General features: G+C 43.3%; 1 protein-coding gene across 2 annotated transcripts in view; it reads left to right on the top strand.

The window, feature by feature from the left end:
• SLC5A11 (solute carrier family 5 member 11) overlaps positions 1 to 23,946 on the top strand; it is a 53,072-nt gene that overhangs the window by 17,702 nt on the left and 11,424 nt on the right. For both annotated transcript variants that reach the window (XM_059898987.1, XM_059898988.1), the window contains exons 4-10: positions 1,374 to 1,478; positions 2,675 to 2,734; positions 9,958 to 10,062; positions 11,241 to 11,346; positions 14,047 to 14,127; positions 19,614 to 19,819; positions 23,774 to 23,909. In XM_059898987.1, the coding sequence (XP_059754970.1) occupies positions 1,374 to 1,478; positions 2,675 to 2,734; positions 9,958 to 10,062; positions 11,241 to 11,346; positions 14,047 to 14,127; positions 19,614 to 19,819; positions 23,774 to 23,909 (799 nt within the window). The remainder of the gene's footprint in view (positions 1 to 1,373; positions 1,479 to 2,674; positions 2,735 to 9,957; positions 10,063 to 11,240; positions 11,347 to 14,046; positions 14,128 to 19,613; positions 19,820 to 23,773; positions 23,910 to 23,946) is intronic.

The following is a 23,946-nucleotide window of genomic DNA, read 5'->3' on the forward strand; positions in this document are numbered from 1 at the left end:
GGATTGGATCTCTTTCAAAGTCCCATTCTCATATTATTGTCAGTATTTTACCCATCTTGCAGTTCCCTGGAAAGCTTCCCTTGCACAACTTGTCTTTGTTTGATCTGACTCAGTGATCATCCAGTGTGAGCAGCCCTTTACCCAGAGGCATTAGTTTAAAAAAAATCAGTGGCAATTGTTTGGCATTGTAGCTGCCTGAGCTAGCAATAAGGGAATTAAAATGGCACACTAGATAGTATCTATTTAACATAAATAGTAATACTCCCTAAACTGAACTACAGACTCAACACCATTCCTATCAAAATTCCAGCTGCATCCCCCTCTCTTTTTTTGCAGAAATTGACAAGCCAATCCTAAAATTCAGATGGAAATGCAAGGGACCCAGAATAGCCAAAACAATTCTGAAAAGGAAGAAAAAAGTTGGAGGACTTATACTTCTTGATTTCAAAACTTACTACAAAGCTCCAGTAATCAGGAGAGTGTGATACTGGTATAAGGACAGATCAATGGAATAGAATCAGATGAAAACCAGAGACCAGAAAGTCAATGGGAGGCACAACCGTCCTCTCACAGATAGCTCCCTCTCTGTCTCTTTCTCCCTCCTTCCCTCACCTATCTCTATCTCTATCTGTCTCCATCTCGCTCTGTCCTCTCTTGATCTGCCTTTCTCTGCAAGTCTACCTCATTCTCCTCTCTCTCAGCAGAGTGGCAGTGATGAGTGCATAGCTGAACAAGCTACTCACTGCCCCCCCCATCCCCTTACTACACACACGCCTCCCTGGGTTACACACCCCCAGTCTAAGGGACCAGCAAATATGGTTCCCCAGTTCCAGATTCCCAGGAGAGAGAATGTAATTGGCCCAGCTTGGGCCACGTGCCCAGGCCTGTCTCATGCAATCAGCTGAGACCAGGGATTGGGGTCATCAAGTACCGTCTTGGCCACTTAGATTTCTACTAGAAGGAGGGCTCTCTTCTTTGCTAAGTCAGAAGCAGAGCTGGGTAATAACACAGGCTTCATGAGTCTCATCCTGAAGCACTTTCTGCAACACCTGTCATCCTCCCTCCCCCCCAGGGATGCTGCATACAGTTGTTCAAGTTGTGCACTGCACAACCCTAGAGGGGACACAATTCACATCTTAGGCATCATAGATATGTATATTTGTTATGCCAGTTTTTTTAAACATGGAAGTAAAATAGTCTTAGGGAAGAAGAGGCTTCTAATTTTTAAAAAGTTGCTTAGATGGGCTAGGGATGGCCCTGCTTTCTCCACTTCTCCTTTTGTCTTGGTCTCTTTGGCGAATGGGAAGAACTGGTGGTGGGAAGAAGCTACACCAGACCTTGGCTCCAAGATCTGATCTATCATCTCCCCACAGGTGGGTGCATCCTTGTTTGCCAGCAATGTTGGAAGTGGACATTTCATTGGCCTGGCAGGGTCAGGTGCTGCTGCGGGCCTTTCTGTAACTGCTTATGAATTTAATGTACGTATGTTACCAGGGCACGGATGGCCCACCCTCTACCCAGTAGGTAGATCCCGGGGGGCAGTTGTATGCATGCTCTGCTCTTTCAAAAATAGGGTGGTGCTTTATGAAAAAACAAACAGGAATCATCAAGGGCACCCTTAGTTAACAAAAATCAGTTTGATCTGCAAGTCCCAGGCCTCCCTGTGTTTGCTTGATGGGAGCCCATAAGGCAAATATATGTGTGAAGAAGGCTCAGAATCTCTCCCGTGTGGATGCAGAAGATAGAAGGTTTTGTGGGACTGGAGGGTGTTTCTGTGTATTAGATATCAATTGCCCATCACGAAACTTTGTGGTTCAGTGGTTCTTGATCTTTTCGCCACCCCACATATACCCAAGAGATAAGACACACTCTTCTATGTAGCAGGATGATTTTCACTTAGTGGGAAGGGATGCACTTATTAATAATGATCTTCATCTTCATAATTGCTCACATTTTTAAAGCACTTACTCTGTGCCACAGACTTAAGTACACCACATACATCATCATATTACAGGATTCAATTACAGACTAGAACCAGACTGCCTGGGTTCACATCTGGGCTCTAAAACTTATAAGCTGTGTGACCTTGGGCAAGTTACTAGATCTCTCTGAGCCTCATGTATAAAACAGAGATCATGATGGTACCTGCCATATCGAGTCATTGAGAGGATTAAATGAATTCATGCTTATAAAGTGTGCACAGGAATGCCTGGTGTATCGTAAGTGCTCAGTAAGCATCATCTCACTGATTTCCTTCCAACAACCCAGTGGGGGCAGTTACTCCCATTTCACAGGTGAGAAAAATGAGTCTCAGAGACCTGTGTAAACTCTTCCAGCATCACCAGCTACTCATCAGGGTGACCTGCCTGAACTCACAGGCTTGATTTAACCCCAGCCTGAGGGGAGGGAACACAAGGGGACGAAGGGGGACACGCAAGGTTTAGGACACACAGCACTGGGAGCCACGAAGAGCTTCTAGTTCCATTCCGCCCCACTTCATCCCTGTGTCCCATTTAAACATGAGAATGTGACAGCCCAGGGAGGGTGAGCTACTCAGTAAGTAAGAGATGGAACCAGAGGCAGGTGAGGCCAGCTTCCATCTGGACACAGGGAAATCCATATTGGCACCACAATGTGGGCGGGAGCTGAATCCTGATTCTGCTTTCTCGGGCAGGGCTTATTTTCCGTGCTGATGTTGGCCTGGATCTTCCTCCCTATCTACATCGCTGGTCAGGTGAGTCTGAGGGGGGTTGGGGTGCCATGGAATAGGAAGACCCTTTGGGAGGGTCAGCTTTGCATTCCCTCCCTCCCACCAGCATCCTTCCCTCCCTCCTGTCTGTGGACATCCATTATACCAGCGGTCCCCAAACTTTTTTTTTTTTAATATTTATTTATTTATTTATTTTTGGCTGCATTGGCTCTTCGATGCTGTGCACGGGCTTTTCTCCAGCTGCGGCGAGCGGGGGCCACTCTCCGTTGCAGTGCGTTTGGCACCAGGGACTGGTTTCGTGGAAGGCAGTTTTTCCACGGAAGGGGGCATGGTGGGGATGGGTCAGGCGGTAACGTGAGCGATGGTTCAGGCAGTAATGCGAGCAATGGTCCAGGAGGTAATGCGAGCGATGGCGAGCCATGCGGAGCGGCAGATGAAGCTACGCTGGGTCGGCCGCTGCTCACCTCCTGCTGTGCGGCCCGGTTCCTAATGGGCCTCGGACCGGTACTGGTCTGCGGCCCGGGGGTTGGGGGCCTCTGCGTTAGTCCCTAAGAGGTCCCAGCATTAGTGGGATGATGCACAGCTGAGACAATTAGGGACCCTGTCCTTAGCATTTCCCACCTGGTAATGGACATCAGAGATACATGGGGGGCAGGGGCTTTCGGAAGCTGGAAGAAACGTAGGCTCAAAAGAATTTTTTTTAATGCCAAAACACAAATGTAAAAATCACAGTCTTTTTTTTTTTTTTTTTTTTTTTTTTTTTAAATTAATTAATTTATTTTAATATTTATTTTTGGCTGTGTTGGGTCTTCGTTTCTGTGCGAGGGCTTTCTCTAGTTGTGGCAAGTGGGGACCACTCTTCATCGCGGCGCGCGGGCCTCTCACCATCGCGGCCTCTCTTGTTGCGGAGCACAGGCTCCAGACGCGCAGGCTCAGTAGTTGTGGCTCACGGGCCCAGTTGCTCCGCGGCATGTGGGATCTTCCCGGACCAGGGCTCGAACCCGTGTCCCCTGCATTGGCAGGCAGATTCTCAACCACTGCGCCACCAGGGAAGCCCAAAATCACAGTCTTTTCTAAATGTTTAAGCCACAACAGATTACTGCTTTTAACATACACACACACACACACACACGCACACACACGATTCAGTGATTTTTTTTTTCTTCCTTTGCACCCAAAACCGTAATAATTGAGTTATTTCTGGCTGATGTGATATGTCAAAATTTTTGTTACAAAATAATGCTGCTTTAGACTTTTTGAAAAAAAAAGTAGTTAAAAAAATCACTTCTAGGGACTTCCCTGGCAGTCCAGTGGTTAAGACTCCGTGCTTCCAATGCAGGGGGCGCAGGTTCGATCCCTGGTGGGGGAACTAGGATTTCACATGCTGTGCGGTGCAGCCAAAAAATAAAATAAAAAAATAAACTTAAAAATCACCTGTGATCTTACTGACAGCCTTCTGTCATTCATACCATCTAGACTTAATTCTGTTTTAGACATTCTACTACACAGGGCAAGATCATACAATATCATAGTGTTATTCATCAAGCAATAACTGATTTTAACTTTTTATTACAGAAATTTAAAAAAATACACAAAGTAGAAAGAACTACTTAATGATCAGAGAAACCATTGGAAAAAAAAATCACTCTGTACCAGAAGTAGTGCAATCTTATGCAAAGGGCAGTGATGTAGGGATAAATAACCTCACTTGGAGATAATACTGAGTCTAAAAGCACGGTTTTTGGTGACTGGGGGCCTGGGTCTGCCCATACCCGCCTGTGATTAGCTCCCACATAGACAAAATCTCTGGGATAGAACAACACTGACTGCGACTGAGGATCTCTGGGCCAAAGCATCAGCAGATATTTCTTGAGCACCTAGTATAGGAAAGAGTAAAGGATGGTGGAGATGCAGGTTAATTCATAGGTAGGGTGGCCAGATGTTCTCAGCTGATGGTTTCCATTTTCTCTGGGAAGTAGAAGACAGTGTCATTTGCTGAATGAGGAAGGAATTTGTGTGGTCGAAGGTTAATAAGAGGCATGAAGAATTGAAATGACTTCTATAGTTTGTAATAGAAAAACCTGTGGGCAACCACAGTATCGCTCATTAGGGGACTGGGCATCTGTACTGCGGATATCATGCTGTGAAAAGGGCTGAAATTGACAGAGTTGTGCTGCTGTGAAAGAATCTCCAAGCTCTGTTGTTCAATAAAAAATTCCTGTGGCTCTAGACATTCTTTGGACAACATCTTATTCAGAGAGAAGGTTAAGCCCATATTAGATAATAAATGCCAGAGTGCTGAAAAAAGATTAAAAGCTACCCAATCTATTTTTATTGGGCAATAAAATAAACACAGAGAAAAGTGGTAAAACACAAATGTGCAGCTTAACAAACTACTGTAAGATGAACACCCAGATCAAGACACAAAACAGGGACTTCCCCGGTGGTCCAGTGGTTAAGACTCCGTGCTTCCACTGCAGGGGGCACAGGTTCAATCTCAGGTCAGGGAAGTTCCACATGCTACATGGGGCGGCCAAAAAAAAAAAGACACAAAATATAACACTCCCCCACATGCCTTTAGCAGATCACAATGCCTTCCTTTCACAGTGGCTTTCATTAGACTCACTTCCTTACTTTTCTTCACAGTTTTAATTGTGCATACCTAAACAGATGGTTTAATTGTACTTTTTTGGAATGAAATATACATGGAATTGGGGGGATTACATTCTTTCCTTGCATGTAGCTGGTGTGTTAATTTCCATTGCTATGTAGTATTCTGTAGTATGACTATACCCCAATATATTTGTCTATTCTTTTGTTCGTGGGCATTTAGGTTGTTCCTAATGTTGGCCTATGATAGACAACGCTGCTGTGAACATTTTTATACGTGTCCTGATGCACATAAACAAGGTTGCTCCTAATGTTAGCCTATGATGGACAATGCTGCTGTGAACATTTTTATACAAGTGTCCTGATGCATATAAACATGCATTTCTGGAGAAAATCTACCTATAAGTGGAATTTCTGGGTCATTGGATGTGTTTATCTGGCTTTACTAGATATTGCCAAACTTTTTCCCAAAGTAGCTCTGTCAGTTTATTCTCTCACCAGCAGTGTATGCAAATTCCCTTTGCTCCATTGCTCCACATCCTTGCCAACACTTGGTATTTTCCAACTTTAAAATTCTTGCCAGTTTGGTGGGTGTGTTGTAATGTCTCACTGTGCTTTCCTTTTTTTTTTTTTTTTTTAAATATTTATTTATTTATTTATTTTATTTTCGGCTGCATCAGGTCTTAGTTGCGGCACGCAGGATCTTCATTGCAACATGTGGGATCCTCTGCTGTGGTGCACGGGCTCCTCATTGCGACCTGTGGGCTCCTCTCTAGTTGTGGTGCACGGGCTCAGTAGTTGCAGTGCACGGGCTTGGTTGCCCCGTGCGGGCTTGGTTGCCCCACAACATGTGGGATCTTAGTTCCCCAACCAGGGGTCCCCTGCATTGGAAGGCGGATTCTTAACCACTGGATCACCAGGGAAGTCCCCCTCACTGTTCTTTCCATTGGCAATTCTGTTTATATATTTTCTGGCCATTTGGATTTTCTCTTTAAGGAAGTAACTTGTCTAGGACTTTTGCCAACTTTTCTATTATGTTATATAGCTTCTTCTTATTGATAGAAGCTCTTTATACATTCTGGAAACAAGCCCTTAGGGTGATTATATGTGTTGCAAATACCTTTTCCCCCCTACTCTGTGGGACCCACCCTACTCTCTAACCACCAGTTTACTCCTGTCAGTTCATTCATTTATTTGTTCATTGAAGAAGCATTTATTTAGCTGAATGTCAACTGCATTCCAGGCACTGGTCTAACAGTTCCTCATCCTCACCAGGTTCTCTACTTCCTCAGCCCATTACAGTGCTTTCCCCTCTTGTTGGAAAGTTTTCCTTTTCCTTTGTGGTTCGGTTAACTCCTATCATCTATCCAAATCCTACTTCAAGCAACTATTCCTCCAGGAAGCCCTTTCTGACCTCTCTGATTAGGTGAAGTCTCCTCCTTCATTGTGTTTGCCATAGTTGCCGTTTTGCATTTGCTTGTGTGATTATTAAATTAATACGCCTCTCCCATTAGACTGTGTGTTTTTCCCACTATACTTTCTCAACATCAGCAGTAGTAACATCTGGGGCAGGATGATTCTTTGTTGTGTGTTTTTATGCAGGTGTGAGGGGTGGGGTAGTCTGTTCATTGTAGGATGTTTGCAACATCCCCGATCTCTATCCACTAGATGCCAATAGCACCCCCCAAACTGTGGCAGCTGCAGTGTCTCCCGACATTGCCAAATGTTCCCTGGGGAGGTATGAAATCTCTTCCTTCCATTGAGAGCCACTGCCCCAGACTGTGTGTCTCTCCCATTAGACTGTAAGCTCCAGGAGGGCAAGAACTATCTCTGTTTTCCCCCAGTGTCTAGAATAGTGCCTGATACATAGTAGATATTTGAAAAATATTTGTTGAAATTACTTGGTAGCAGGGTCCATGATTTCAGAAGGAAGTGAAATGAAGGATGAGCTTACACCCAAAAGAAGAGGCACCAATTAGGGACTGAAAGTCTTGGTCAGGTCCCAAAGCCGGGGTCATCAGAGTCAGCAAACGAAAGGGTTGCATTGATGAAAATTTGGGGTATTGGAGGTGAATGGGGTCCTGGAGATGACGAGGTTTGGATGTTGGCCAGAGAAATGGGTTGCTGGAATGGAAATGCCCATCTGTTGGGGTTAAACAAACTAAGACACTGTACAAGACGTCCCAGGGGGCGCTCCTCACTGTCCTTGAAGCTGCGTCCAGACTCGGGGAAAGTCTAGAAAGAGGGGAAGACAGTGAAGGAGCTGAATTCTCATTGGCTGCTGGACAGTGTTCCCGGGAGGCTTGGGGTGGGCGGAAGCTGCTATGGCCGGATGGCATGGGTTTCCGAGGAAGAGGGAGGGGTTTTATATGAGGACCGAGTGTGGCTGTCTGGACATGATTCAAGGGAGAGTAAGAGAGATGCTGAAGTTCCCTCACTGCCCTCCACCCCCAGGAGATGAGGGGCCACCAGACCAAGGAACTTGGGCGGTCCTCCCTGCGGGCAGTCGTCATTGGCTGCATTTATTTCCTGTAAACATTCACCCAGCAACACTCAGAGGGTGGTTCCTGTGTTAACAGTCGTTCACCTCTCTGTCTCTGTCTCTCTCAACCTTGCTTGTTGGCAAATTGCCTTCTTAGCTGCTTTCCGACAAACAGCCTAGGCTCTGCCTCCCATCTGTCAGCTAGCTTCACATTTCTCCCCAGAGTTTGATTTCTAGATACCAGTGCTGCTCGGCTTCTGTTGACTTTCATGCCTCCTTCCTTTCTTAGCTCATTAGAAACTTCCCGCATGTAGCAGGCTGTGCGGCTCCCTGTAGATCGTAATGGAGGACAACTGATAATAAAAGCTGTCAGCCAGTGATAGGCGTCTCGCTCCCCAACAAGACCAGCTGGTGGTTGTCATTCACAGACAAGATAGCGAATCCTCTTGAGGAGCATCTTCCTTGGTCCACTTATCTGAATGGGCTGAAGTTCTCATGCACTCTCTCTAATTAGCTTTCATACCATCACGAAGAGTGTGTCCATTCAATACGGTTTGATTGAATCTCTCCACGTGTTAGTCCCTGATAGAGTGTCAGAGCTCAGTGCAATGTGCTTCTGGAAAATCCCTGCTGTGTTTGCCTTGCAGCCAATCAGAGGGTTGAGGCAAGCCACTCATGAGGCTCAGAATCCCGAATTGCCCTTTTGGGGAGAGGGAGAGGAAAGAGATGCTTCTTTTCTTTTTTTAAATTTTAAGGTGTCTGTTTATTCCTAGAGTTCAATTTTTTTGGCCAATATTTTATTATGAAAAAAATTTCAAACCTACATCAGTGTTGAAATAATTTGACACTGGACACCCTTATAGTCTTGAATACTGTACTCAGATTCTACTATTAACAACTTACCATTCTTGAATCAAGTCTGGCCATCCAGTCTCTCCCAGTCTCCACTCCCAGCTTCTTCTGCCTTCACAATCTGACCTTGGGATGCATGGTTTGCCATTTATCAGCTCATGGTTGGGTACCCATTAGTCTACTCCCTGGGTTAGACTAAGGAACACCCAAGCAGCAACAGCCTGGACGAGGGGCTGCAAACATAATCATTACTCTGTCTTTTCCCATCCAACATCCGGGACCTCATGGAAGAACAATTGTGCATTTGAGGTTCCATTGTCTAGACATGGCGTTCTCTCAACCCCCAAGTCTGCCGGTACAGTGAGGAGACTGGGCAAGGACATGCTATCCCCAAAGAAAAGTGCCACCCAAATAATGGTTCTCCTCGGTATGGCTCAACCCCTGGGGTGCCCTATATGGTAATGGCACCTAGCTTTGGCCCCCCCATCTGGACCTAATTCAGTGCTTCCCTGGTTTCTCTGCTGTCTCTGGATTCTCTGCTCCTGGTAACGTGGCTGAAGGGTTACATGAGAGCAACTTCCCCAAAGGTTAGAACATGGACAAATGGAGACGCTTGAGATGAGTTTAGGTGTTAGACATGGAGCCAACTACACTGAATCACCTGGCGAACTTATTTCCTCTTCCATCATCTTTCAATGAGCTCAAGGGTAAAGTCGCATGTTGATGTTAGTGAGCATTTAACACCTGTTCAACACTTTTCCTGACAACTTCTTTTTTTTTTTTTTTTGTAAAAGAAAGAATGAGTAGGCTCTGGGCCCAGGGTTTTTGGTGTGCAAGAGGAAGTTGCCAGGAAAGAATAGAACATGAATGAGTTATTTTATTATCCATGTGCATATTTTTGCTGTTCCCTTAAGTTTAGGATTGATTTTTCATTTACAGTGGTGATTTGAAGTTTTCTTTTTAGATAAGTTTACTTCAATATAAACATGAGTTGGTTTAAAGAAAAACATTAAGTTTTATAATAGTAACATCTATATTAATAAGTTTTATGTAATAACATTAGTAACACAGGAGAGGGCAAAAATTGGGGTGGCGTATACATTTGGGATATATGATAGTTGGGTACATAACTGCACAGGACCCCGGTCCATCCTCACCCCACCCCCTTTGTTCCCATTTTCTCCTCTCTTTTAAGTCTCCCATTGAGAATCCCAAGAAGACCATCTGTGCTTCTGAGTTTGGGGAGAAGGGGGGAGGGGGAAGAAGGGCTGTTGAGTGGCAAAATCTCAACTCTGGTCCCCAGGTCACCACGATGCCAGAATACCTAAGGAAACGCTTTGGCGGCAACAGGATCCCCATCATCCTGGCTGTTCTCTACCTGTTTATCTACATCTTCACCAAGATCTCGGTAAGGTGGGGACACAGCCTGGTGAGAAGCTCAGCTGGTGGTGTCCCTCCCCATCCACTTTCTCCTCCTATTGAGGAAGCTTCTGGGAGGTTCAAGGAAGATGAGAGGGTTGGGGGCAAAGGCTCAGCAGGGGCAGAGGAAGTACGGGAAAAAGGTAGAGGAAAGGACTCCTCCCCCTTCTCCTGCCAAAGCTTCTTCAGCAACACCTTGGGATGGTGCCCATCACTGAATGGGACTCGGAGAGCCCTCAGGTGGGTCTGTCATCTTCCTCCTGGGATCAGGCAGTTATCAACTATTAATCATATGTGCTGATGGCCCACTGAGCCTGCCCCACCCTGACGTTTGGATGGGCAGATCTTCTGGAAAGCAGCCAAGAGCAGATGCTTTGCAACCTCCAGTACTTGCTGCTCAGCCTGACTCACACTGATGCCCTCTTCTCTTCCATCTGGAACTGGGGGGAACCTTGTCCTATGTGGGGGAGGGGGGTGGGCAGAGGAATTGCATTCAGTTCAAACAACAATAACTGACTCTGCCAGCTCCAGATGTGAAAGGCAGAAGGGCAATGCTCGCTCTCATTCTGGTGGGAAGCTACAGATGTGGGGAAACCTTCCCAAGGAAAGTTACATCTGAGGAGGATGTAGAGAAAGGGGGATTGGCGTTCCAGAGGGCTGGACAGAATAAGCAAACGCTTGGGGGCATGAATAAACATGACTTGTTAGGGAAACAGGGTGTATTTCAGTGTGTCTGGAGAACTGGGAGCATGAAGTGAGTAAAGAAAATGAGGTCAAGTGGCACGCAAACCATGAAGGGACTGGTATACGGCTCTAACTTATTTGGACATTATCTTGGGGGCAGTAGAGAGCTACTGAAGAGTTTTGTTGAGGATGAGATGATCACGATGGTATTTGATAAAGGCTGCAGTGTGGAGGATGGAGAGTAGACAGATCAAGAATAGAAGCAGGAAGACAACTGAGGCGCTTGTATTAGCCCAGTGAAGGGGTCTCAAACATAATCACCTGTAGGGCTCCCGTTTGAGACCCCTGATCTAGGAAGAGATGAAGAAAAGACATCATATGATGTTTCTGTGTTTGCCAGAATCAAGGCTAGGGCCTGAGCCTGGGAAAACTGCGCTAAAACGTCCATTCATTCATTCACCCGTCAACTTCATGTCTCTCCAGGTAGACATGTATGCAGGTGCCATCTTCATTCAGCAGTCTTTGCACCTAAATCTGTACCTGGCCATAGTCGGGCTGCTGGCCATCACAGCTCTATACACTGTTGCAGGTACGACTGAACAAGGGGTGATTCTGGGAGAGGTGGTGGGCAGGGGCTGTGGGCCACCCTGTCTTTTCCTGGCTTGTCTTCTGATGTTCCAGTGTGCCAAGACCATGTCTTCATGAACCCTCAGTCCATCACCCCAGATAATATGATTTCTCTTGGTCATTGTCCAAAGGAAGAGGGATGCCTGATAGAAGGGAGGATTTAAAAAGGTACCACAACTGCATAAAGCTATTTTCCATTTATTTATTCAAGAACTATTCATTAGAACCTACTAACTGCCGAGCATGTGTATTCACACACACCATACAAAGCTAGACCATAAACCACTGCAATTCTGGAGCCTGAGGCCGGGGAGCCTCAACTTTCCCCCTCAGACTTGCATCCCAGAAGAGTGGCTGGTGGAGTGCAGCACCTGGACATGTATCTGCTTTTGAGTATTCACCTTCTCATCTTCTTTCTGTTCCAGTTTCATCCTTCTCTGCCTCCTCTTGGTGTAATTCATTCCACAAATTCTATATCTATATCTATCTATGTATCACCTACTATATGCCAGGCATTGTGCTAGGAAATGGGGCATAGCAGTGAACAAGATAGACAAAATCTCTCTTTTTTTTGGCCACACAGCTTGTGGGATCTTAGTTCCCCCACCAGGGATTGAATCCAGGCCCACCCGGGCATTGAAAACACCCAGTCCTAACCACTGGACCACCAGGGAATTCCCATGACAGAAAAAAATCTTTACTCCAAAGGAACTTACATTCTAGTGGGGATGGGGAGACAGACAATGAACAAGGAAGCCAGTAAGTGATGTCAGAGTGTACTGTTATTACGAGATGGGGAATAATGGTGGGAGGATTCTTTTGCATCCAACGTTCAGCAAGGCCTCTCTAAGGTGATATGTGGACCAGATTTAAATGAGATAAAGGGAAGACTCTGGCATGAGAACCCGTGTTGTTTGTTTGAGGAATAGCAAGGGGGTCAGGGTGGCTGAAGGTGAGTGAGCACATGTGTTGAGGCTGAGTCCTGTCCAGCTCCGGGGGAGGCCACTCATACAAGCTGGAGTGACAGTGGTGACGCCGGCATCGTACTGTGCCGCAGCCTTGATGGGAGGAGAAAGGAGTGGAGGAAAGGGCAGGCACCGGAGCCTCGAAGGAAATCAGATGAGCCTGGATTTAGTCCCAAATGCCGTGGAACACCACTGGAGGCTCTAGACAGAAGAGTGACCAGTTCTCAGAAATTCAAAAGCCCGCTGATGCAGAAAGATCTGGGCTGAGTTTTCAGCGCTAACAGAAGCCACGTGTCTGGGGCACAGGGAAAGGAAAGATTTAGTCGCAATTGCCAATCTATCTCTCTGTTTCCTTGTTTGGGGGTGTCTCCCTCATTAGGAGCTCCGAGGAGACAGGCAACATGCTGTTTTGTTTGCCTCTGTATCCCTACCACGTAGAACTAGCTTGGGCGCTCACCAGATGTTTGGTGAGTGATTAAATAAAACACTAGATGCAGTGCCTGGTAAGTGATAAATGCCCAATAAACATTAGTATAGAAACGTGGGTGGGTTTCAGTGGTACCAATCTTCAGGATCTCACCACACTCAGGCTGACTAATTGCCTGAGTGGGGCCAGCAGAGAATTGGGGCCAGATGCTAAGCCAGTTCTCTCTCCATTTGTGAGATGACCCTATTCCTGGGGCAAAGAAGGAGGAATCACAGAACAACACACCCACATGAATGTTTGTTTGGTTTTTTTAGTGTACTGTGACTTTACCTATGAGTAAATATGTTCATGTCAGATAAGTGTTCCTTCTCTGTAGGGAAAGAGGAAGGAGAAAAGGATAGGGAAGAGACTGGAAAGATTGTTTTGTCCAGATGCTGATGGATTTGCTACCATGATTGTCATTACAAAGATTTTTCTAGGTGGTGAGACCAATAAGAATCCACTGAGGCCAACCACTGCGACCCTCTTTGGGAAGCCTATTAGACTCTGAATACCTAGTACTCACATCCTTTTTCCAATGTTAAAATAAAGGTCTTCAGAGCTTGGGGACCATGGCCCAAGCATCACTTCCCATGTCAGTTAGAAATTACTGTGTAACTAACCACCTACCCCCCCATTAGGGAGTGAATGGTTTATTTCTGCCCACAATTCATTCCATGCATTGCCTGGGTGGTTTTTCTGCTGTTCTCACCTGGCTCGGTTGAATTATATTAGTTAGATGGTACCTGGAACAGCTGGGTGGAACAAAATGGTCTCACTCAGGTGGCTGGTGGTTAGCTTGGCTGTCAGCTGGGCTTTCCTTCCAGGTGGCCCATCATGCTCCATGAGGCTAGACTGGGCTTCTTAAAGAAGCATAGTGTTCTCGGGGAAACACAAGAACAAGAGCAGGAACTGCAGGCCTCTTGAGGACCAGACTTGGAGCTGCACAACATCACTTCCACCGTATCTATTGGTTAAAGCAAGTCATTCGGCCAAACCGTATTTAAGAAGAAGAGAAATCAACTTCACCTCAACATGAAAGGAGCAGCAAAGCCACATTACAAAATGGGCAGGCACCTGGGAAGGAGATATTGTGGCCATCTTTGCAAACAATCAACACTAGGAACTCTCCCCCGTCAGGTCTTGAAATTCCAAGTTCCCTCTGCCACCCAGAGTAACTCCTCTCCACCAGAGTACCTGACCCTCACTTCAGTGCTCATCTTCCCACTAGGTGGCCTGGCTGCTGTGATCTACACGGATGCTCTACAGACTCTGATCATGCTTGTAGGAGCGCTCACCCTGATGGGCTACAGTAAGTGGGGTCCCAGGGTCATTTGGGTGGATGACAGCACCTCTCTCAAGCATGGACATCTGCTTTCATCACTGTTTCAAACCCAGCTGGGGATTCCTGCTTGAGGCATGGTAATTTTAGCTGGAAGAGAACTGTGCATATCATGGAAACTTACTGTTTTTTAAGGAAAAGTTAATAGATCCTCCTATGTTGACATGGATAAATAATTAAATAAACAAATAAAAGGGGGCAAAAGGAAAACTCTTCCTTACAGGAAAATTCCAATTAATAAATGAAGACAGACTGAGGGAAATAGAATATCACTATTAGAACACCACAGTCATAATAACTACAGACAAGATCCAATGATAAATGCTGCAGTCAGCGCATGAAAGTTTATGAAGAAATAAGATATTTGCTTGGTCTCAAAGTATCACGTCCAAAATATTTATTAACTACAAAGGTCAATATAGCCACCTTACAGTGGAGACACATGGCACGTGCCACTGTAACTAAGCGATCGAGGCATATTAACTGATATTACAGTAATCAGACGTACCAATATGTAGCTCCCGATATGGTACACTGAGAAGGACACAGCATCATCTCTGTGCCATTCTTGCCAAAATATATAACCTCAACTTCATCGTAAATAAACATCAGGCAAACCCAAATTGAGGGACATTTTACACACTACAATGACCAGTATTCTTCAAAAGTATCAAGGACATGAAAAATAAGGAAAGACTGAGGAACTACAGAGAGAGGAGGAAACATAAATAAACACAATGTGGGATCCTGGATTGGATCCCAGAAGAGAAAAAGAACATTAGTGGTGCAAATTGAACAGCCCGTACTGTAGTTAACAGTAAGGCACCAATGTTAATTTCTTAGTTTCTGTAACTGTACTTTGCTTATGTAAGACAGTAACACTAGGTGAAGGTGTATGGGAACTCTCTGTACTACTTATACAACTCTTCTGTATGTCTATAATTATCTCAAAATTAAAAGTTTATAAACGAATACCTATTAAAACACTTGTGATCCAGATGTTTTATCATTTAATGCTCATAACAACCCAATGATATCAGTATTATTTTTACCCCTTTTGTTGGATGAGAAAATTAAGGCACCAACTGTTAGCTCAAGGTCACAAAGCTAGAATTCAAAGCCAGGATTCAAACCCAGTCACATTGACTTCAGATCTCACACCCTTCCTTCCCCATCGTACGCCCTGGTGATAATAGTGGGGAGATAATGTGGTAATAACTTTTGTGGGAAGAGTCTAAGAGCAGGAGACAAAGAGTATAGGCAAGAATTTTTACCTTAACATTGTGCCTTTCTGCACAGTTTGAATGTTTGCATGTGTCACTTCTACCTTTCAAACAAAAATTCATGGAATAATAAATTAGTTTCACAACAAGAACAGCAACAAGACTTGTTTATTATTAACTTTAACAGGAAATGTTTTGGACCGTCATGTAGAAGAAAAACTTCACTGGTATATATAAAGAGGAAATACAAATGAGTAATAAATATATAAAGGACACATGTCCGGCCTCACTAGATAAATGTTTGGTGTAGTTGCTATCATAAATAGCAAAACTTTGAACCTCCCAGTGCCACACAAATGACTCACAACACTTTCAGGTTTTAGAGGCAAGAGAGCCAAAAGATAGATCTTGACATGGTCTGTTATTGTTAGCCAAACTTCCTGATCTTTCTCCCTAAAAGTATGGGGTCTCAATGAGGAAGTTCCATTACTTAATTCATTACAATCAGTCAGGAGAGAGATTACAGATCAACCTTCAACAACCTTCATCATTCTGTTATATGTAGTAGACTTTCTCCCAAGGTATCTGCAGGTTTTTAAGTGTGGAAAATTGATTGACCATATATGCATGGTTTTCTTTATTTCTTTCTTCCTTCCTTCCTTTCTTTCTTTCTTTCTTCCTTCTCTTCTTTCTTTCTTTCATTCTTTCTTTCATCATGAAGCTTATTTTTTAAATTTTTTTAAATTAATTTTTATTGGAGTATAGTTGATTTACAATGTTATGTTAGCTTCTGCTGTACAGCAAAGTCAATCAGTTATACATATATATATATCCACTCTTTTTTAGGTTCTTTTGCCATGTATTTCATTATAGAGTATTGAGTAGAGTTCCCATTACATTCTTATTAGTTATCTATTTTATATATAGTAGTGTGTATATGTCAATCCCAATTGCCCGGTTTATCATGGCTTTATTTCTGCACTCTTAATTCTGTTCCATGATCTGTATGACTGTTTTTGTCCCAATACCATACTGTTTTGAATACTATAGCTTTGTAGTTCAAAATACTATAGTTCAAAATCAGGAAATGTGATGCCTCCAGCTTTGTTCTTCTTTCTCAAGATTGCTTTGGATACTCAGGGTCTTTCGTGGTTCCATGTGAATGTTAGGATTGTTTTTTTCTGTTTCTGTGAAAAATGCCATTGGAATTTTGATAGGGGTTGCATTGCATCTGTAGATCACATTGGGTAGTATGGACATTTTAACAATATTAATCTTCCAGTCCATTAACACAGAATATCTGTCCATTTATTTGTGTCTTCTTTGATTTCTTTCATCACTGTTATTTATATCAATAGTTTTCAATGTACAGATCTTTCACTTTCACGAATATAACTATTTGTGCTATTATGCTTTTATTTAGTCATATATTGTTTATTTTCTCAACAAAACTCAAGGATTATAGTTTGGGTTAAGAAAATTAAACTTTATATAATTTTTCACTTTATATAATTTTTCAGGTGGCACACATAAAACAACGTAAGGTGAAAAGCATTAAACAGAGGGAAAAGTCATTTTACATTGAAAAAAAGCAAACTTACAATGAAGATATAACTTTTATGTATTAAATAACTTTGCAGCAAGATTCACAAAGCAAAAGTTGTTATAAATAAAATAAATTGATAGAAACCAAAATAGTACCAAAAATTTTAACACATGACAGAACAAGAAGCCAAAACATAAATAAGCTTTGGAAGTTATAATTATATAAATGAATAAACATTCTCATAATAGTGAGTATACCTTTTCCCCAGCATTATAGAACCATCTACAAAAATGAATCATTGAAAAACTAACTAAATTTTGCAAAAATATTCATGTAAATATTGTTCAGATTATATTATTTTACCTATACAAAACAAAAAAATTTCAATTCACTAGGAAAAAGTATAAATTAAAAAAATCTAATTACTTAGAAAAGCAGTCTCCTTAATGGTGCTTGGTCAAAGAGGAAATAAAGACTGCAATTACAGACTTTAGAAAAGATGATGAGCACATTACATTTCACCCCTAATGGTGAAATCAAAGCTGTACTCCTAGAAAAACATTTACATTCATGAATATGAAAGTCCAATCCAGTGAATTAGAAAAAACTACAGAATGAATTACTCCCATATCTACTTATTTGAAAAGAACCAGAAAATACAGTGGGAAATCAAATAAAGGAAAATGGAGAAAAACAAGGCAGTATAATCAGGAATGAGAAAAGGAACTAAAAGCACAGAGAGAAAAATTTAGATGATAAGAATATAATTTACAAAGCTACATGAAAACTCGCTTAAAATCCATGTTTTTCTAGGAAAATTTTAGTTACTAAATTTGACTCAAGGGGTAGGAAACCTTAATGGAAATTAATAGAGATTAGCATATTTGTTTTAAAAACACACTCAAAAAGAGGCACCAAGAAAACTAGAAGCAATACCATTAGAATCAAAAAAAGAGTGCTATCTCATTATTTATGCAATAAAAAATAAAACTCATAAAATATACACACAGGAAAAAAAGACAAAATTCTTATTATTTGTAGATGACTGGTTATCTAGGGAAAACAAAACAACCAACAAAAAACAAGAGAAACTGAAAAACTAACCTAAAATGGAGCTTATTAAAGTGACTGAAATCAAGATTCCCCCACTTTCCTTTATACCAAGAGGATTCCAAATTTCATCTGGTACCCTGATGTCTCCTACATGGGTGCTACTCAGACTGTGGTCCATGGGCCAGCAGCATCAGTGTCAACTGGGAGCCCATTAGAAGGACAGAATCCCAGGCACCACTGCAGACTTGCTGAATCAGGGTGCGCTTTTTAATAGTTCCCAGGTGATTCGTGGGTACATTAAAGTTTACGATGCTCTGCCTACTTTATTTTCACCCATCCTGGGGTGATTCTTTTCTCAGCCTTTCTACCTGATATTATCTATATGTATGTGCTTTACACACTCAGATGGGCAGGTCCAATTATTAATAAAACTTCCCTCCCTCCCATTACCACAAAATAATTTTTCAGGGAAAAAAAAGCATGACAAAAATTTATCATCACAATATTTTCCCCCCAGTAGCCACTGTTCACCACAATCTTCAGCAAAGATAAGCCAGGCTGCAGGTTACATATCACTCCTACTCGAGTGGTAACATCAACCCTTTCTCTTTCCAAAAAACAAAGAAACAAACAAAAAACAAAACAAAAACCAAAAATAAAACACAAGAAAAAAAACAAAACAACAACAACAAAAAGACAAACACAACCCTCCAGAACATAATCCGGTGAGAGCAATGCTATTTTGGGGATAATCTTGAATCTGTTCAATTAATGAAAAGAAGCAAATTATCTGCAAATTGCAGTGCTTTATTATTTTTTAAGGGCAACACACATTGATGCCAGATGCTGTGCATTTTATGTGCATTATCTCACTTAGTCTTTCTCCAGCCCTATGAGGTTGGTGCTACATTATCCCCACCTGCAGATGAGGAAACCGAATCTCAGACAGGGAAGTGACTTGCTCAAGGCCATAAGTTACTTGGACCACTCTTGTGATACCATGAATTGAGAGTAGCTGAGAAGAAGTTCAGAGGTGAAAGAATGTTTCCTTAAGGCAGGCTTTCTTAGCCTGGACAGAATTCAGGGGTTTTGTGAATCTTGGATGGGAAAGAAATTCATCTCTATTTTCATATTAGCATCTTTCAATTATTAGTGTAGGCAACAAACCACAGGAATATTTGCAATATCTGTGACTTTGGTACCAAAACATACCCCCCCGAGGTTTTTATCCAAGTGTTTTTACAGTTGCTTCTGATGTATTGAAACACTGTGTCCATGGTTATTTTAAAACTAAATTGTTATGTGACCCACTGTGGGGTCTTTCTACTTAATGGAGCAAATAAATAAATTACTATGTCAGAGTTTTTATGGTTTGATGGGTGCCTTCAACATATTTGGTTTCCTTTACAATCTATGTATTTTGTACTGTATATTTAGAAATATTATTCTGAGAAGCAATCCATAGTCACTACCAAAGGCATGAAAAAAAAAAAAGGCGAAGAACCTTAAAGTCAACTAACTTTCCTTGGTATCTCTGTTCTAAGTAGGATTTCACCAATCTCCAACCATCCCCTCATGAGTTGCTGTGGATCAGTCTGAGTTCCTGGCAAATTTGGGTTTCCTTTGAATACTAGGTTTTGCTGCAGTCGGCGGGTTGGAAGCCCTGGAAGAGAAATACTTCTTGGCTGTGGCCAGCAACCGGAGTGGGAACAGCAGCTGCGGGCTGCCCCGGGAAGATGCCTTCCATATTTTCCGAGACCCACTGACATCTGATCTCCCGTGGCCTGGGATCCTATTTGGAATGTCCATCCCGTCCCTCTGGTACTGGTGCACCGATCAGGTACAGGGCAGCAGGTTGAGCAAGGTGCTCTCTGGGATGCTTCCTTCCTTGGAGTATCTGGAGGCTGGGTTTTTTTTCTCCCGCTATCTGTTCTCTTATTTGCGTTTCTCCCCAAACATCCTTGAGAACTTCTTTCTCTCTACTGCTCTACATGTTATCTCCTTATTCTTGCTCATGTCATGGCAAATCCAAAGCTGCTGATATTTGCAAAGGGGAGAGCTTGATACATCCTGCTGGATGTCTGGAAAGATCCAGTAAGCAAAAGAGATGAAACATTTTAAAGAGAGGTGAAAACTGGTATTGGTATTATTTGCTCCACAAATACTCACTAGGTGTCCTCTATGTGCCAGCCACTTGGAAATCACAAGTAAACAAATCAAACAGGCTCTCGGAGCTCACCTTCTTCTGGTGGAGGTAGACAGGCAATAAATAAATTATGGGGAACGTTAAAAGGTGATAACTGTCATTAAAGAAAAAAACAAAAACAAGCAGAGCGGGGGGGGGGGGGGGGGGAAATGGAGGGTGTGGGAGTGTCATCTAAAATAGAGTGATTAGGGGAGTCATGGTTGAGAAGTGACCTCTGAGCTAAGGAGGAGAGTGTGTGGGCTCTGGTGATTGTTGGGGAAGAGAGTTTTAGGCAGAGGGATCTGCCAAAGCAAAGCCCTTACAGCAAATATATAACTGGTGTGAAAAAAGAAATTAGAAAAGCAAAAGGCATTGTGGTGTGTATAATAAGCCCTTTGGTGTTAAAAGGTGGGAGGGGGATAGAATCCATATTTGCATTTGCTTGTATGTGCTGAAGGAAACTCCGGATGGATGTATATAAAACTAAGAGCAGTTACCTGTGGGCAGGGAGGTGGGCAGATGCGCCAGTATGGATGGGAGCCATTTCACTGCACACCTGTTTATACTTTCTCAGGTTTCAAACCCTGTGAATATATCATCTGTTGAAATGGGTTTTTCCATTACATTAATGATCAGAGACCTGCGTGCCAGTTTGGAAGCCCTAGTTCATATTCAGGGCTGATGAGACTTTAAATAATGATCATGGAGTCGGACCACTGAATTGATGGAGGGGACGCTGCAGAGAGTGAATCCAGGTCACCCCAAGGGTCAGAACTCCTGAGTAAAGAGCTAGAAACCAAGAGCTAGAGACGGGTGCGATACTGCCCCTTTAAGAGAGAGCACTCCTCCTCTTCGTTAGCAAATCTCAGGCTGGAGAGACCCTGGGAGACAGCTCAGAAGGAGGTTAACAGCCCGGGCTTTAACCTTAACAGGCCTGGAATCAAGTTCAGGTGGCAAAACCTCGGGACACTGTCTAAGATCTCTGAGCCTCTGTTTCCTCATTAAGTGGGCTTCCTAATAATTGCGAAAAAGGGAAGCATTAGGAATTTGCTCACAATCCCTTTTGTTGCAGGGGCATTTAATACACCGTTTAAAACATTTACATTTTTGCTGTGGGTTTATGCCACGGCACTTGACGTGGCTCAACAGCTTATATTTATTAATCCATACAAATATTTCCTTGAGATGCCTCACACTCTTACTAGCTGGGATTCCAGTGTGCAAGGCTTGAAGCCCACCTCCAGCCCACCTCGCATTGTTCAAGAGCCTGGGGACTTAATCCAGGATGACTTGATCTTCTTCCAAATGGCAGGCAGGGCCAGAGGGCCCAGAAACCCAAGCCCTCCTTGGACCCCATGACTTCTGGGTTTGTGGCTGCTGAGCTGAATTCCGTTGAGTCCAAAGACTGTGTTAGTCCATTGTGCTGCTGCTGCCCTGTGCAGCTCATTTCAGAGCAGGAGAAAGACAAAGCAGCATTCGCTGTTCACTGACTGGGGGCGTGTTCCTCATCCTCCCGGGCAGAGACGGAAGAGGTAAATCACCATCGATAATCGTAATGACACCAACATTGATTGATGCTGGACCATGTACCAGTAACTGATCCAAGCATTTCCTATATGTTAACTCATTGATTTTCATAACATTCCTATGAGTCATGCTCCATTACTTGGGTCCGGGGGTTGTCCTACAGGGCGACGCCCTCTTCCCAGGGCTTGTGGGGTTTTGAGCCGAACAACTCTCTTAAAACTTACTCAGCTGTCTCAGATTCACATCTGGAGGCGCCGCTTCGTGGGAATAAAAGCCAGCATTCTTTTCAGTCACAGCTTTGGATCTCCTGTCGAAAGGGCTTGGTTTTCCAAAGCTCTAAATTCTTTCCTCTCTGCTTCCAGATGGACCGACAAGGATTGAAGCTTGCATGCCCCTTTTGGCACCTTAATGAAGCAGTAAAAAGTATTCTATAGTTGCTGTATCGTTCCATGTAACTATCACATTCTTAAGTGTTCTAGAAAGCCCAATAGGTGTTATGTTTGGAGTCCTGAGAAATGACAGGTAACAGTTAAACAGCTGACTTCCCAGCTCTGGATAGAGGGAAACTCACTGCTCCTCCACCTTTCCTCACATAAGCTGACGCCACGTTTTAGAGTCTTTCACTGACAGCATCCAAACAAATAATAATAATCTGTGCAGGTGAGGGTACACTTGGTTGCAAGACACAGAAAAAAAAAAATCAAATTTAAACCAGCTTAGGAAGAGGGTAGGGGATTTATTAGCTCATGGAATACAAACGGCAGGAAGCTGAACTAGCCTTCAGAAACTGCTGGAACTTATTCTGGTTTCTTTCTCCATTGTCTTTCTCTCTTACCTGCTGACTTCATGGTCTCTCACTGCAGACCAACTGCAAAGAGACTGACAACTCTCCAAGTCCCAAATCCAAATACCCTGTATAAGGGCTCTGATTGGCCAGGGGTGGGTCAAGTGCCTCCCCCTGGATCAGGCAGATTCCGTACCCAAGATGACAGGGTAGCCTTGTGGAGAGGGAATGGGTTTCAAAAGAAGAAGCAGGACGCTCTAGGAAGCCTATGCCATTGATGAACATTATTTTAAAAAATGGGGAGAATTCCCATTTTGTCCTGCTCACCATAGCACCATAATGGTCATGACATTTCACTCCTCTTGTCCACAGTTCGCTGAACCAACTCATAAAAGCTCTAGTAACTCACCAAGGCCTCTGCAACTTCTCCAGATGCTTCAAGATCCAAAGCCTAAGGAAATAGTAGAGAAAGTTCTGAGTTCATGTAGATTCAATCTGAAGCCTGGAGTAGGATTTTTGGGGACCAGTCTTCTACTCAGAAAACACTCTAGAACATGTCATTCCCTTTGAGTGGATAAATATTTTTAGTTACTCGATATTGGTATATATTACAAAATCATCACCAAAATAAATCTAGTTAATATTCATCACCATACAGTTATTGATATAATTCTTTTTCTTGTGATGAAACCTTTTCTGTGTGTGATGAGAACTTTTAAGATCTATTCTCTTAGCAACTTAAAAATATGCAATCCAGTATTATTAACTGTAGTCACCATGCTGTACACTACATCCCTAGGACTTATTTATTTTATAACTGAAATTTATACTTTTTGGTCCCCTTCATCCATTCTGCCCACCCGCCACCCTTTGTCTCTGGCAACCACCAATCTGTTCTAAGTGGATGAATCTTAACAAGTCCTACCTTATGCCACCCAACAGAGAGAAGGGGGTTAGGATAAGACCTAGGCACACCGTATGCAGTAACTACAAGTCCAGACATGCCAATCCTGTTGGTAGCAATATCTCAGATCCTCTCTTTCTCTTAACTCATCACTCCTAGCAAAGTATTTGCATTCCTCTTCTATCCTCCTTCCCGTTCTTGATTTCTCTGCCTTGGTTATAGCTACCCCAACTGGACCACTGGATCACAGGGACTGAGAATAGGAGAGATGTTTCCTTAGAGAAGGCAGGCAAACCAAGCTCCTGGGTCTACTATGCCTACCAAGAAGCCATGCACACCTAATTGGCCTTAAGAGAAGGCTATCTCAACTTCCAACCACACCACTGTTTTCCAGGTGATTGTTCAGCGGACTCTGGCTGCCAAGAACCTGTCCCATGCCAAAGGAGGCTCTCTGATGGCCGCATACCTGAAGGTCCTGCCCCTTTTCATCATGGTGTTCCCTGGTATGGTCAGCCGTGTCCTCTTTCCAGGTAAGAAGACAGTTGGGAGGACAGGTTGTCTGTGAGT

Source organism: Balaenoptera ricei, chromosome 15, assembly GCF_028023285.1.
Source record: "Balaenoptera ricei isolate mBalRic1 chromosome 15, mBalRic1.hap2, whole genome shotgun sequence".
In the NCBI taxonomy this organism is placed as follows: Eukaryota; Metazoa; Chordata; class Mammalia; order Artiodactyla; family Balaenopteridae; genus Balaenoptera; species Balaenoptera ricei.